Source organism: Asterias rubens, chromosome 1 (assembly GCF_902459465.1).
Source record: "Asterias rubens chromosome 1, eAstRub1.3, whole genome shotgun sequence".
Taxonomy (NCBI): domain Eukaryota; kingdom Metazoa; phylum Echinodermata; class Asteroidea; order Forcipulatida; family Asteriidae; genus Asterias; species Asterias rubens.
The window spans coordinates 29464809-29481834 of NC_047062.1; the positions used below are offsets into that span (position 1 = coordinate 29464809).

At 37.8% G+C, this 17026-nt stretch overlaps 1 protein-coding gene across 1 annotated transcript; it reads right to left on the reverse strand.

Annotated features, from left to right (window-relative positions):
* Positions 1-1368: 1368 nt before the first annotated feature.
* On the reverse strand, positions 1369-16715 carry LOC117291624 (betaine--homocysteine S-methyltransferase 1-like). Its single transcript, XM_033773454.1, is given in 10 exon segments — positions 1369-1734; positions 2805-2899; positions 4226-4356; positions 5510-5701; positions 8835-8982; positions 10121-10227; positions 10230-10314; positions 11414-11535; positions 13087-13216; positions 16606-16715. Coding segments are annotated over 10 exon segments (1137 nt in total). The 5' UTR covers positions 16648-16715; the 3' UTR covers positions 1369-1649.
* Positions 16716-17026: the final 311 nt, after the last annotated feature.

Consider the following 17026-nt stretch of genomic DNA (forward strand, 5'->3'; position numbering starts at 1 on the left):
AATTTGAGCTCAATCAGTCGTCGAATTTGCGAGATAATAATGAAAGAAAAAACACCCTTGTCACACGAAGTTGTGTGCTTTCTGATGCTTGATTTTGAGACCGCAAATTCTAAACTTGAGGTCTCGAAATCAAATTCGTGGAAAATTACTTCTTTCTCGAAAACTACGTCATTTCAGAGGGAGCTGTTTCTCACAATGTTTTATACCATCAACCTCTCCCCATTACTTGTAATCAAGAAAGGTTTTATGATGATATTTATTTTGAGTAACTACCAATAGTGTCCACTGCCTTTAAGAATGGAAGCTTTACAAGCTAAGAAAATTAATTTACAATAGCGCAATTTCTTCAAATAGCCTAAACCAAACCAATATATTATCTCATACAACAGTTACCCTTCATACAAAAGTCTTGAAACTAGGCATAAATTAGATACAAGTGTCAATTAACCAAAACAATTATTTCTGATATTTTTGAATACAATTCCTGTCCAATTGAAAACTATGTACCGGGTAAATGTTATCATTTGTTTCTTCAAAACGAATTGATTTGAAAAATTGCATTTGTTAAATATCAATGTCATCGATTAATGTTTCATTATATAAATGGCTCTGTTAGCAGAAAACTTTGCTTAAAGCCATTGGACACTTTCGGTAAACAGTATTGTGCAAGGCCCACACTTCGTGTTATCACAACTTCTATATAAAATAACAAACCTGTGAAAATTTATGCTCAATCGGTCATCAGAGTCGGGAGAAAATAACGGGAAAACCCACCCTTGTTTCCGCCATTTCCTCGTGTCATGACATGTGTTCAAAATAAATTTGTAATTCTCGCTATCGAGAATTGATATTGTGGTAATGTTTTCTCAAAAAAGTAAAGCATTTCATGGAGTAATATCTCAAGAGAAGTCTTTCACAATTACCTTTTGTAAACCCTGTAAGTTATTTGTAAATCTGTGAACTTTTTTTATTTTTTCTGTCATGAAAGTGTATAATGGCTTTAATGTAGTTAATTTAAAAAAATAAGTCGATCATGCAGCTTGTGCGTTCACCATGGATAAGCATTTTCATGCAGTAAGCACCAGATGCCTTTTCGTGTGCTTTGCCTTATGAACTTAGTAAGCATGAGTTCTAATGCTCATGGTGTCACCGCAAACTTCAATACATTTGTATTCCCGCCTCACAAAATTTCCCATTAATCTTACTTCGTGTGTATATTCCAAGATGCCATTATGAGCTGGCTCCAATACATAAAGCTGTTGAAGAAATATTACAGAATTGGTTTTGCTAGCAAAAAAATTGCTGGCAGTGTAAGCACTTTATGTAATCCACCATATACATAAACTGACAAACCTGTAGAAGTTCGAGATCGATCGGCCATCTGGGTCACGTTTCTTACCAATTCTGTAACGTTACTTTAAGCAACAGATATTGCTTCACAAATTTCTTTGCTTAGCAAAAAATGGGTGGGGCACCAGTCACAACAGGGTAAACTTAATTTAATTTTGGCTGGAAACCTGTTTCTGTTTAAGCAGTACTTTTTCTGTGCTTAACCAGTTATTGTGCTTGCAGGCTTGATGAATATTTTGACCCTGGCTACCTTGTGTTCATCTTTGTGTCCATCACCTGAACTCAAGTCCCTCGGTTCATCAGTCATCGGGCATAAACTCTGTGAATGCATCAAGCTCTCGTCCTGTTGTTGGTTTCAGGTTTTCCCAATACTCCCAATTGGTTCTGAAATAGATAGATTGATTACAGGTTTAGCACAAAGCTAAAGAAATCCAACTCATCCCCTTCACTCTTTCATTCACATTCTCCTATCAGAAGGAACCATCCCTTTCTACTTGTACAAACCGGTTCAGACTTTCTTTTTTATCCATTGCTCTTCATCTTTTAAACTCACTTTTGATAAGACTTTTGGGGGCTGTCAACTCAAATCAACTGTCACCCTGGGCACGTTGCCACCTACTCCAGGGTTACCCCATTCGGATTCCGTATGGATGTAGGCGTGGGTATCATCCACTAGGAGCCTGGCTGGTAGAGCAAGATGCACTACCATCCAAATGTTGTACGAAGCCATTATGGTTAAAAGTGTTTTTTCTCAAGGGCACAATTAAGTGTCATGACCAGGATTCGAACCCACGCTCTGCTGCTGACCGTGCAGAGCTTGGGTCCGGTCAAATAGATCGCTTGGTCAGGACACACAATGCAATGTCTTTGTTCGAGGGGTGCCAGTCAGACACCCTACAACATGTAACTACTGTGAAGCCAGGGATCACATCTGAATACACCATACAACCTGGGAAATGGCAGCCAAGGGACCACCTGAAGGGGATGCAACTTTATATTTTCAAATATCAAGAAATAAAGCACAAGGGACACTGATTGTGGGTAATTTTTTAATAATTTGAGATTGAACAAAGAACAAATTTACCAATGACCTCCGGGATAACATGCCGGTGCTCTACCAGCTGAGCTTAATGTATGTTAAGTGGTGTAACTAAGAGGGGGGCATTGATGTTTAAGAAAAAGGGCAGATAGAAACTTGGCCAGAGGTGTCCTCAGCTAGAAACTTAGTGCAGCCCCCCGTCCCCTTTAAATTTTACCCTAGTCACAGCACTGCCTATGTTTGGCAGTCTCCCTATTTTGTCATCTTTGTTCAGGGGTGTCAGAATCCGTACAATCTGTAACTGCTGAATAGCAAAGGATCATACCAAGGTTTACAATACAACTTTGGAAGCGATATACTAGCTTAATATGATTAGAGTCATTACAATAATTATGTTGAATTTCAAAATACTCACTTATTAGAATAGTACTTGATGTGACTCAAACCCAAACTTTTCCATGAGCCACCGACAGGAGCACTTGGTGGAAGACGCCCTCGCTCTTCAGCCAGCTGCCAATCAGAAATGACAACTTTATTAAACTATTATAGTGATCATTTTTTCAGGCTCTCCAACCAAGTCCTATTTGTTAACTTGCTGGTTCTGTATTATGGGTGTCATTGGCTCAAACATGGTCTGGTGGGGTTAGCTTATAAAAGCTAGTGCAAGTATGTGCACTGCAATGAACTGGAAAAGACATTGCATGTGTGTAATTTCCGAGTATAGACAAGAGCCACTGACGCCCGCACTTGGTGGAAGCGCCCTCGCTCTTAAGCCAGCTACCAACAAGAAAGCAACAATTTTATTATAATGTGCAAGTCAGGCAAGTCCATTTTATTATGTTGTTGGTTCTGTATTCTGGTTGTGGTTGGCTCGAACATGGTCTGGTTCAAGAAACTTGCACAGCATTAACCGAGACATTTCTTAACTGTGTCTCTTATCCCCGTGGAAATACAGCTTATGGAGGGAGGCCCCAGGAGATTGTTTTACCCCACCTCTACCTCGGTACACTTTCACACTGTCCCCCATCAAGGTTTCTAATCCACTTCTCCATTTGCACATTTTAAGAATACCCCTGGGTTGGACTGCTAACTCCTATTATAACACCCCTTACAAGTATTCTGCCTGCTCATTGGTTTAGAGCGCGTCACATGACATGTCTTAGTTTTGCTAGACGACGGCCATGTGATAGTGCGTTGGTTTGCCGTGCGCTAGTCCGAAGACTAGCACACGGCGTGCAGTACCCAGACGTCCTTTGCGTATACGAGGATTATAAATTAATAGTCTGTAACCATTTCGGATTGCACGACACAACATGCAGCACAGTAAAAGTTTTTGCAATCTGTATTCGCTGCGTCCGTTGATTGTAGCATTCAGGTCTGTAACTTAATAATAATAGTACAGTATTTAGAAATGTTTGGGGTGTTATAAAACAAATATTGACTGCTTTTACTCGTGCAATGGTTAGAACTATGACTCCCTCGGTGATCCCCGTGGCGTTCTATTTTCCCTCGGCTTCGCCTCAGGAAAATAGTACGCTCCGGGGATCACCTCGGGAGTCATAGTTTTAACCATAGCACTCGAAGCAGTCAATATTTGTATACTACAGTGCAGGGGTGGCTATTCCTATGTATGCCCATCTGCAGGGGTATATTGGGAGTAGAGCGATCCAAATGTGAAAGGGCTTATTCCTGAAGTTGCAACCAGGGAATAGAGCAGTGTGAAAAAGGGCTCAAATGTTTAACAGCAATATACTCAAAGTTTTTACTGGTAACAACCAATCCTTTATTTTGTCTTTAATAAGTAATTGAAAAGGTAGAATATCAGTGATGCATTACCTCTTCTGCTATTGCTTTGATATGATGTGGCTCGAATCCACAACATCCTCCAATGTAACGAACTCCCAGCTCATAAGCCTCTCTAGCAAAACGATGAACATCAATACGGGTTAAAGCACGAGGCTCCATTGCTGCAAAACAAAAAGAGAGAACATTAATGAGAGGCCAGGGTCTCTGTTCCTCTGTTGCCTTTAATAATAATAATAATAATAATAATAATAATAATAATAATAATAATAATAATAATAATAATAATAACAACCAATTCTTATATAGCACATTTCACAAAAACCGTATCAATGCGCTTAACATTAGTGCCCTGGTCATAGGGCAAATAACATCCCTTTTAATGTTTCTTAGCTCCCCTGGGAGTGTACAACCGTGGCAACCGTTTAGATCACTCCAAAGGCTTTTTTCATTCACAATATAAACCTCTACCCTCACAGGTACCCATTTATACCCCTAGGTGAAGAGAAGCAATTATGGTAAAGTATCTTGCTCAATGGCACAAGTGTCACAACCGGGATTCTAACCCACACTCTGGTGACTTAGCAACAGAACTTGAATTTGATGCTCTTAACCACTTGTTTTTGTACCCCCTTCATACAGACTTGAAGATTTTTTATTGTAATGGTTTCTGCATACTTAAAGGCATTGCTCGTTCCAGGCCTGTATAAGCATCAATTTTGAAAGGGTAAGGGCACCTAGGTGAGGGCACCAAGGCAAGGGCACCCTATGAGGAAATTGTAAATTTCTCCTAGGGCATTTCAAGGGCGTCATGGCAATGACAAGGGGGCATGGAGGCAATCGCCTCCGTTGCCTAGTGAAGTATCAGGCCAGCCCTTCAAAGGTGTGTTTTGGGAAATGAGACATTAAACTTAATATTACTTATAGGCATAGGCAACTAGTGCAATTTACTACTTGACTAGTCGCGCCTCAAATAGACTAATATTTCCCAAGACGCATTGTGGTATGTCGTTCTCCACAGGCACAATATAGTAACATTCACGCTGAATGGATTGAAGGATTGTGCCCCTGATGTCTGATTGTGATTCATAAATAATATTTTTGTGAATAGTCGTGAGCGACACAATCGGTTCACCAAGCAGGTAGTCACATCTGTTTTTGTGGTAGTCATGGCGGCACCATTATTCGAGTAGTGAAAAAAGAGAAGTCGCGACTCGACTAAGCATTCAATAGTTGGGACTTCAACACTAGTTCCCCCAGTCGTTCCCAGGCTTAATTAACATATTACTAAGAAAGTCAGCAAATTCATGGTCTTACCAAAAGGCCATGATGGTAGTGCGGCGTAGGTCCTACACTTCTCCATCCCAGGGTCCTGTGTATGATAGCCCAATGGTTGGACCATCAGATAGGTCTGGAGTCCTGCCTCCTCTAGGCCCTTCTTCATCAAGGCAATTGATTTTAGACTGATTACTGGATCATAGATGCAGTTAACTCCAACAACGCTAGCACCTGCATTTCGAAGGCAACCACAATGTAAAATGTCATACATCCCTCTAGGATAACAATAAATATACACTTAGACCAAAAAAGTTAGCTTAACAAAACTAACTTTCAAGGAAACTAATTTTACAGCTTTTTACCCATACACCGATGTGTGTTAGCACTGTATACTCAGTACTTTTTTTATCCCCGATGCAAATTTAACATCTATTATATCGTTGCGGTACCCGCTGCCAAAACATAGGATTCGAACTGCCTCTAGCTGCCGGGCAACCTCGGTAGTCTAGTTGGTAAGACACTGCTCTAGAATTGCAAGGGTCGTGGGTTCGAATCCCACCCGAGTAACATGCCTGTGATATTTTTTCACAGGACTCGGGAAAGTACTGAGTATACAGTGCTAACACACATCGGTGTATGGGTAAAAACCAAAATTAATATTCTTTATCCCCGATGCAAATTTAACATCTATTATATCGTTGCGGTACCCGCTGCCAAAACATAGGATTCGAACTGCCTCTAGCTGCCGGGCAACCTCGGTAGTCTAGTTGGTAAGACACTGCTCTAGAATTGCAAGGGTCGTGGGTTCGAATCCCACCCGAGTAACATGCCTGTGATATTTTTTTATTTTTTTTTTCACAGGACTCGGGAAAGTACTGAGTATACAGTGCTTACACACATCGGTGTATGGGTAAATACCAAAAATAATATTCTTTATCCCCGATGCAAATTTAACATCTATTATAATTTTACAGCATTCAACAACTAGTATTCATTTCAAGAATTCTCTTTTGAAAAACTCTAGGCCTTTAGTGAACAAATATTTTGTATACACCAACTTGACTAAACTAACTTCTAAGGAAACTTATTTCACAGCACAAAAAAAATAGTTTTCATTTTAAGAATTCTCTTTTCTTTTAAAAAACTCTATGGTGAGAATATAACACATGGATATTCCAGGTGGAAATGGATATAGCTATTTATTGTTCTAATAACTGCTATAATAACAACCATCTGATACAACACTACTTTAGGCCTAATGAATCAACAATTAAGAATTAGTTAACCACACTAAACCTGATATCTATACTGTAAAGTTAAATCTTTGTGTTAATCTATAATCATTTTCTGTGGGTAATACATGAACCTTGAACCTCAATGTGAAACAAATGCATTCAAATAGCAAAATTACAGATCAAATAAAATATTCAAAGACAACAATCATTTCAACTATCAAGATACAATTATGGCAGAGGGGGCTAGAATTAGAAAGTATAAAATTTGGGGGAAGATACCAAGTTCAAGAGGAAAATATTGGAAGTCAAAATGGACAACGGTTTATATGTATTCACCAAGGAAAGAAAGATATAACCAAACAAAAAACAAATCATATAATGCACATCTGTTTAGTGTGAATGTGAATAAGGAATGAATTGAAGTTATATATGACAATTATTTCTTTACAATTCTTAAGGATCTTTTAGTATAAGAAAGTATTCGTTTTAAATGCAAAAAAGTTCAATATGAATATGAAAGAATGAAAGTAATAGTTGAAAATATTACAATTCAAAATGCACAAAGGTTCAATTTGAGAAAGGCAGAGAGAAGTTACAGATGGAAAAAGTACAATTCAAAATGCACAAAGGTTTAATTTGAGAAAGGCAGAGAGAAGTTATAGATGAAAAACATTACAATTCAAAATGCACAAAGGTTTATTGTGAGAAAAGCAGAGATATAGGTAAGAATATTACAATTCAAATTATACAAAGGTTTAATTTTAGAAAGGCAGAGAGACGCTATATAGGTGGAAATATTACAATTCAAAATGCACAAAGGTTTAATTTGAGAAAGGCAAAGAGAAGTTATAGATGAAAAACATTACAATTCAAAATGCACAAAGGTTTAATTTGAGAAAGGCAGAGAGAAGTTATAGATAAAAACATTACAATTCAAAATGCATAAAGGTTCAATGTGAGAAATGCAGAGAGAAGTTATAGATGGAAATATATAGATTTCAAATTACACAAAGGTTTAATTTTAGAAAGGCAGAGAGCAATTAAATATGAAAACATTACAATTCAAAATGCACACAGGTGTATTGTGAGAAAAGCAGAGATATAGATAAAAACATCACAATTCAAATTACACAAAGGTTCAATGTGAGAAAGGCAGAGAGAAGTTATAGATGGAAATATTACAATTTAAAAATGCACAAAGGTTTAATTTGAGAAAGGCAGAGAGCATTTATATATGAAAACAATACAATTCAAAATGCACACAGGTTTATTGTGAGAAAAGCAGAGATATAGATAAAAACATCACAATTCAAATTACACAAAGGTTCAATGTGAGGAAGGCAGAGAGAAGTTATAGATGGAAATATTACAATTTAAAAATGCACAAAGGTTTAATTTGAGAAAGGCAGAGAGCATTTATATATGAAAACAATACAATTCAAAATGCACACAGGTTTATTGTGAGAAAAGCAGAGATATAGATAAAAACATCACAATTCAAATTACACAAAGGTTCAATTTGAGAAAGGCAGAGAGAAGTTATAGATGGAAATATTACAATTCAAAATGATAAAATTAAAAAATGCAGTAAATGCACAAAGGTGTTTATCGTTTAATTGTAATTCTGATATTTTCACACTTAAGAACAATTTTATTGGACTGTCTGAGTCAAACTCCTTCTTACATGTAAGTGAGGTGGACAAGGAAAATTTGAAAATACAGAGAAAAATGCTACAATTCAAAAATGCACAAAGTTTTAACAAAATTATCAATGCAAATACTCACATAGCAAAATATCACAATTCAAATTACACAAAGGTTCAATGAAAATATGGAAGAAAAGGTAGAGAGATACACAACAGGAAACAACATATCAGATATAGGGAAACAGCATAAATCATGTGAACAAGTATTTGAATAGCCTCACTAGGGAATTTGACTCAGACAGCCTTACAACAATTTTTCAAAAGTGCAAAAATATAAGAAGTATAATTTAATGAAAAACACACACGTTCTAAACAGGTTCAAAAGTCAATTACCAATAACTGTTTACTATTCAACAAGTTAGATTTTCTGATAAACCATTGTTAGTTTGAGGGCCTGAAGTATGTTACAAGCAAACAACGTACCTGCTTTTGCCATGCGGACAGCGCATTCTGCCACAGATACCCCAAGAATATCCCCACTTGGGGGTAATCGCATGGTGAAAGCCACTGGTACTCCAACTTCAACCATGGTTTCAATGGCCCATTCAGCTTCCGTCACATTATTGAAAAACTGCATTGGAAGAAGATGAAAAGGAAGAAAATACATACAGTTGAGCAGTTGCGTTATCCATTAACAGTGGTCTGTTGGCCAAGTGCCAGTTAACACACATCAGGACCAGTCAGAATTCACTCAAAGTGGTCCATATTTGAAAATATGGACCAGTGAAAAGCTGATGGACCATTAAAATGACAAGCTAACTGGTTCTGCTGGCCAGTCAATGAAAATTTTAGGGGCAAACCCCGAGATTCATGCTGAAATGTTGGGATGAATTTTTGAACCCACTTTACTTTTTGTTTAGTTATTTGTTTAATTAATAGTATTTATTGTTTATTTGTTCTTTTTTATTTTATTTTTCTTCAAGAAACTTTGTATTGAATATTTGCTTTTTCAAGGCCCTGCAGTGGGAGACCACAAAGTTTGTGAACAGGTTTACCCGGAGAAAAGATAAGAAATAGATTAATATACGAGATATAAAATTATGTACATATTTACTTAGACCCAGTCTGCCTCAGCCCTGTGCGTTTAAAAAGCCTTTAGTTAATGATACTACATTTGAAATTCAAAATAAATTAAGTTAAAGAGGTTGTTTGATGACAAGTAAGGGCTTGATTTTTACACTGAACAGCAGTCCTGAGGCCAGTGGTTTAAGTCAGGAGGTCTTGTGTTTTTCAATTCACTACCAGTCATATACCTCACTGCATGTTCAGAACTAAAACATAGTGTTCAACTGTTGACTTTGAGTCTAAAAACACCTTTCGATTCTACTTAAGTGTACTTAATAGCCAAATGAAGAACAAATGAGATCAAACTTCTCTATTATGTCTAAGTGCAGTTATTGTTCAAACAAGAACATTTAAACGCATGTTGACTGGAAGTTTGTTCACAATTTGATTCTAGTCTTGTACAAGAACCCCAGTCCAATAGAACATTTTCAGCAACACACCCTTGGGTTTTGTGGATCTTCCCACAAAAATCAAGCCCTGCAAGTTATAATTTTTTAAACTATCAATTTTATTGGTTTTATTTTTGAAAAATTCTAGTAGGAAGTTGCTATGGACCCCCACCGCAATCCCCCAAATGGGGAGGGGAATCCTCCAAATCTCCCAAGTGGAGCTCTAGCCTAGGAGGCCAAAGTCTGTCTACATACCTCGCCCAGAAGAAAATCCACACCCTTATCTTTGAAGATCGTCAGCTGCTGTCTGAAAGCATCCTGGCAGTACTTCTTGCCTTTCCCGAAGCTTACTTGGGAAACGAAGACACCGAGCCAGCAACAAGTGCACCGCCCTCTTGTGCCACTTCTTTGGCAAGGTCAACGGCAGCAGCATTAATTCCATCTGCAGTCTAGCAATTAAGCATGAAGTTATAGATTTAATAAGAGCCGGGTCTGGAACTTCATCTTTGAGAGGGCAAGGCCATTTCATTTTGCAAAGGCCATTTCCATCACTTGAAAAGCCTAAAAGGCACTGGACAATTTTGGTAATTACTCAAAATAATGGTTAGCATAAAAACTTGCTCGGTAACGGGCAATGGAGAGCTGTTGTAAAACATTGTGAGAAACGGCTCCCTCTGAAGAAATGTAGTTTTTGAGAAAGAGGTAATTCCCCACTCAAACAATAAAAGACTTCAGCTGAAGCCTTTTATTATGCATCTGAAAGCACACAACGTAACTCAAAAAGGGTGTTTTTCTTTTATTGTTCTCTTGCAAATTCGATGACCAATTGAGTAAAGATTTCCAAATGATTTATTATTTTATGCATATGCTGGGATATGCCGAGTGAGAATGCTGGTCTTTGACAAATACCTAATGTGTCCAGTGCCTTTAAGAGGAATATCAATTTCGACCTTGATCCCCTTGAATTATTTTCATCAATGTTTTCTTCTTGTAGCACTTTACCAAGAGTGGCTTATTTAGTTTTGTTTGCCCTGCTCAGACTGTATCTCTTATTCCTGTAAAATACAGCCCTGGGAAGGCCCACCACTACCCTAGAGAGCTTTCCCACTGTCCCCGCCTAGCTCGCAATTCCATTGTGTTCCGGCTGCATGTTTCATGAATACCCCAAATGCTCCACGGGGTACGCCCATTTGCCGAGGCAGACTGGGGTCAGACCTGGGCCCAATTTCATAAAGCCTGTAAGCACAAAAATTTGCTTAGCATAAAATGTCTTCCTTGGTAAAAACAGGATTACCAACCAAATGTCCACGTGACTTTTAGGATTTATCAAACAACAGCTAAATACCAGTATCAAGAAATATGCAACAAATGAAAACTTGGTTGGTAAACCTGTTTTTACCAAGGAAGCAATTTCATGCTAAGCAAATTTTTGTGCTTACAGGCTTTAAGAAATTTGGCCCTGGGGTTGAGGCAGGCCATTACCCCGGGCAACCCCGGGGAATAGAGTAGTGTGAAAAAGGTTTTATATTAAAAATTGCCTTAACTTACCAAATTTCCCTTGTTGTTAATGCCATCTGAAACATGTGCCAGTTGCTCATCTGAGCAGTAAAATGTAAATGTCTGTAACACATCAGCACCATTTCTCAGGAATTCACGGTGGAGCTGTCGAACTGTAAATATATATGAAGATACACAAATTATTATAACATTGTAAGATGTCATTATACAGTAAAAAGAAGGCCTCCTTTATATGTGGTACAAGTGTTCGAAAGTACAAGACTGTTGTATTTCAAAACTACAAAACCATCTGTCCAGGATTAGGTACATTCAGCTTGTAATTTTACTATATCCAGCAGGACCACTTGCGAAAGAGTTTTGGTCCATGGCTCAAATTTGTGGGGTGGGGGGGGGGGGGGGGGGGGAATCCACAAGACCAGCGGTCTTGTATCTCAAAATGCTTACTGGACCAGAAATATTGTTTTAGAAGACCAGCCAGACGAACCATTTGGAGAGAGTTTGACTGGTCCTTGAGTGTTTTAACTAGCATTTGCTCAGCGGACCACTGAGAAAGGACAAACAGTGGGTCTGATGAAGCCTGCTTCGAACCTTTTCGCAGGGCTCGAATTTCACGCTGGACCACAGGCCCGAGGCCAGTGATTTTAGCTTCGGTCCAGTCAACTTTAAGCCGAACAAGTCCGGCGGTCTTTTTTTTTTTTTATGCATACTAATAATTATAGTTACCATTAGAAATAATTATAAGAAATATATTATCTTTCATTAAAAAATGTATTTCAATCTCATTTAGAATAAAAGTTTTTGTTTACTTGTCGTCAAATCAGTGTTCTGAGCACGCCTGCGGAACGTCAATCCGTCCTTTTTTCACGTGCATCAGGCTGCATACAAGTTTTCCATTCAGTTTATTCATGCCCACACCTTGTACATCTAGTCTCAAACCATTTATGTTTATGCACCCGGGGAGTGAGTGAGCGGGGATGAGAGAGTGATGTGTTGGTACCCGGCGCGGCGGCACACCTTAGTACAGCGATGTTTGTTTACCACTGACCATGTGTAAAGTCTCATACCTTACAAAGGAGTGTTGAATTTGCATTAAGAAGGTCTGGTTGCAATACCACACATCCCTGTGTTGCATGGATTAAAAGTAAGGTCTTGTTGCCAAACATCTTGCTAAGTATGGCTACCAACAGTGATGAGCTTCTGACTACTGCTGTCAAATTTTTGGTCAATCTTTTTATGACGATCTTTTTATGAATGCTGCACGTTGCAGTGTTTTGTTGGTGATTTGCCTGTCAAATCAGAATTTTTTTTTTGAGGCGGCGAGAATGACGTGAAGTAGGTATATGGAACTTTATTGATTGGGTTTCAAAGCAAAAAAAAAAAACCTCCTAAGGGATGAAAAAGGCCTGCTGTTCTATCGTGTTAACTTTTTTTTTCCTAATAAAATTTTGGTCTTGTAAAAAATCTTCCGGTCCAGTAAAAATTCTGAGCAACAAGCCCTGCGGTCTTGTGGATTTTTTCCCCAAATTCGAGCCCTGTTTTGGTTAGCGCGTTCTGCACCAAGAGTAAGGATGAATAGGAAAGTGTAGCTCCTATAGTAAGGATCGTTAGTAATGAACACCTCATCACATCTTTGGGCCACTTATCAAAAGAAAGGAAAGAATTCACCACACAGGCCTACCCTGTAGGTCAGAGTCAATGTGTACCTGCATCGGGGTGTAGAATACAAGCCTCCGGTGTCCAGGCACCAGCAGTTGCATATCCCCTCTTCTCCATGGTCAAAATGAAGCTGCCATCACCCACTACAATCCCCTCAGCCAAACGCTCCAACAATCCCTGCAAAGAATAAAAGCTTCAAAATAATAACAACTTGGAAGTAAAAAACCCTTCAGTTTGTACGAACACACAAATATTCACAGGTTTAAATATGACACTTATTACACGGTTAAAAGATAATGATGGTATCAAGCTTCCTTTAAAAAATTACTTGCCGATCTATGTTTTTGCTATAGTTTTTGGAACAAAATTAGAAAATAACTTTTGTCTCAGTGAGACGACCAAATCATGTACATTATACACTTGATTTACATGAATCTCCTGAAAACATATCTGTGGTTTTCATTTTTTTCTGAAAAATTTGACGACCTACAGAAAATAATATATTACACACATTTTTCTTCATTCACAGTTAGTAGGACAAAATTAGATCTACAAAAGTTATCAAAACCCTTTAATTGTTTAAAAATTTATAGCATTGTACCCGAATTTGATGGATTTGGCATAGCACATCTATTCTGGGAATTGGGTCAGGTGACGTTAAATGTGACACAAATTCAACACTAAATATTTTGTTTGAGTACTTATGTTACAACTACTGTTTTTTTTTTTTTTTTACATTTAAGGCTTTCAATTAGACCATAAATGTGTTGACATATCTTCAAATGCAATATTTCAAAAACTATTACAGAGCCCCAGTTACTGGGTCTAATGGAAAGCCATTATAATGCAAAAGGGCAATTCTATGGTCAGTCGCATTACACTTTTATGTTTCATTTCTTGATCTTGGTGCTAGTAGTTCTATGTGAGATGTTATTTCCACAAAGTTTATAGACTGATTTGTACTTGACACCCAAGGCTTTGAAGTGATGATATTAGAAATGTTGTGGGCTTTGTACTCTGGATGTTATAGCTTTGTAAAAAGCGGTCAGTCGCATTACACAAAAAGGACATGGTAAAAAATACACCTGTCTCAATTCAAAAGTTTTCTCAAACTAAAAAACTTGTAAAAGTTTTACTAGTTTTGCTGCTAATCACATTTATTAAAGTTTTGCTGGAAGAACCCTTGTGGGGGAAAATATCTAACTTTGAAGAAACCACCTTAAAGCCATTATTCACTTTCAGAACAGAAAAAAAATAAAAGTTCACAGATTTACAAATAACTTACAGGGTTCACAGAAGGTAATCGTGAAAGACTTCTCTTGAAATATTATTCCATGAAATGCTTTACTTTTTGAGAAAACATTAAAACAATTATCAATTCTCAATAATGAGGATTACGGATTTGTTTTAAACACATGTCATGACACGGCGAAACGTGCGGAAACAAGGGTGGGTTTTCCCGTTATTTTCTCCCGACTCCGATGACCGATTGAGCCTAAATTTTCACAGGTTTGTTATTTTATATATACGTTGTGATACACGAAGTGTGGGCCTTGGACAATACTGTTTACCGAAAGTGTCCAATGGCTTTAATGTGCTCACTTTTAGGGTCCAGTAACAGCTTGTGCAAACATGAGCTGAGTTTGTACAAAATGGTACAGAATGTGTAAACAAAGTTATTGTCTGTTTCCTTTCATATGTTAGCTATAACTTTGAAGTGGAAAGAAAGTTGTGACACACATTTTATTTGTTGGTGTCATGTCCATGTTTGCTTGGAATTGCCCAAAACAAAAACAGTTGTTGTAACAGTGTTACATTCAAACAAAGTGTTAAATTGGTTGCAAACAAAATTAATGTGAGGTATTTGGGAAATAAATCATATTTTACAATGTCTCATTTGGAGTAAATTATAATATTTTGAGTAGTGGTAACACTATTTATTCATACTGTTTTTTGTGTTTTGTCTTTTGGGGGGACTGAGAATTCAGTACAGGCTAAGCCCCCAGTTCCTGGTTCTAGCTTACCATAGTTTTCCAACCTTGGGACTGGGTGGCAAATACTCAGACTTTGTAGACCTTGCAGTAAAAAGGTCCATTATGATAACCCCATGTAAAGAGGGCCCACTTTAAGGATACTAAGTGGATTGACCCTATTGTTTGCAAAGCAACCTACATTTAGCGTAATCATTATACAAGTGACAAGGGGCAATCTACAGGCATGGCATAGTGATTCACAATAGACGAGGTTGCTTTATCAAGTACTCTAGATTTATTCATTCATTCATTTTATTCAATTCTGTCACAGAAAAAAAAAAACTGGAAGCATAAAAAGCATAATACATTAATCATGATTATAGAATAGGTAGGATAGGGAACAGGATGTCTGGTTTATAAATGGACACTAAACAGACTAATTTTTTTTTTAAGCCAGAGTTAGGAGTAAGGGGTCAGGGAAGGGAGGAAAGAGAATGGGGTATGTGTGTTTGGAGTATAAAAAAAATAAAAAAAGCAGCAGATGAACATGGGCTACTACTATTTAAAAGTGACATTAATTTGTTTCCGTTTTCACAAAGTGGCGAGTCCACCCAAGCAGCTGAAACACAACAATTGAGAAAAACGTAACCTTGACAAGTCAATCAGTCCACTTAATATTCAGACATTTTCAGATGGACAAGAACTCAGTTTAGACATTAAACAAACAACACTGTGAAGAACAAAGATTTGAGTTGGGGGATAGTAAAAAATAAGTAAAACAACAACAAATAAAATATGGCAACAATAATGTGTGGGCAAGGCCATTTTCATTTTGCATTTTCAAATCTTGAAATCAATGGGGGGAAACTCTGTGTGGCTTGTGTATAATTCCCTGAGCTGTGAGTCACGTACACGATAGGCTACATGAACATGCAATGCATACAACAGTGAACAGTCAAACTGTAAATAAACTGGTAGGAACAAAAACAAACATTATTGACAAGCAGTTACACAGTCTGGGGTTCTAACCCCTACCCCCCCCCCCCCCTTACTTATGTTTAACAATTCTGACATTTGCAGTTCCGTACAGTCTGTAGTTCCGTACAGTAAATGCAAATGTCAGAGTTGTTCAAAAATAAATGAGTAGGCCTACATAGCCCCAGAATACTTGGTCTTGTATTGTATACAACCAAAGGCACAAATACTTCAGTTCAGACAGACATGACAGACGAGTGAAAAGCAGGTGCTGATATAGGATTTGAACAAACAAGCAAATAACGACTCCATAGAAACTTAGAAAGTAGTATTGTTTTAGACTAACAGACAATCAATGTACACACTACATGTACATCTAGCCCACCTTGTTGGGCTATAAATGGCTCCGCTTTTAACATCGGTCTCATATTACATGGCGACAGTGATGAGACACAACAAGGTGGGCTAATGTACATCATGTGTAGTGCACATGAAGAAGTATTTACTGAAATTTTACATCCAGCAATGACAAGCGGACAGGTGTATGCAAACAAATCAAAACAAGTCAGTAAGTTTTCGAGGTAAAAAAGTAATAATTTACACAGTAATAATACGCACCTTTTTCAGACAAGCCATGTCATTGCTGTGTACTATCAGCATGTGTGCACACTTATATCCATGAGAACGTGGCAAATACCCGGCCTCTTTTCGGTCGTTAGGTAGGTGGTTCCAGGGTCACTGAAGTCGAATGCATTGGTGCGTGAAAACGTATACAATGTCTATAAGCGACCGAAGGTGGCGCTCTTTCCGTCACTTTTTTCCGTTTCTTTTAGAGTTCCCGCCAAAATAGCCTAGTTCAACTGCGGTCGTCTGCGTGGTCGTCTGCAAGATGGCCACACTCCCACAATGGGGTTATCGTTGGATTTTTTGTTATAAAAAGTTCTCAGTTGGAATGCTTACGTTTGGTTATCACTTTTAAAATTGATGGCAATAAAAACTATTGGTTAGGGGTATTTAGGCTAGTAATTAGGCTAAATTT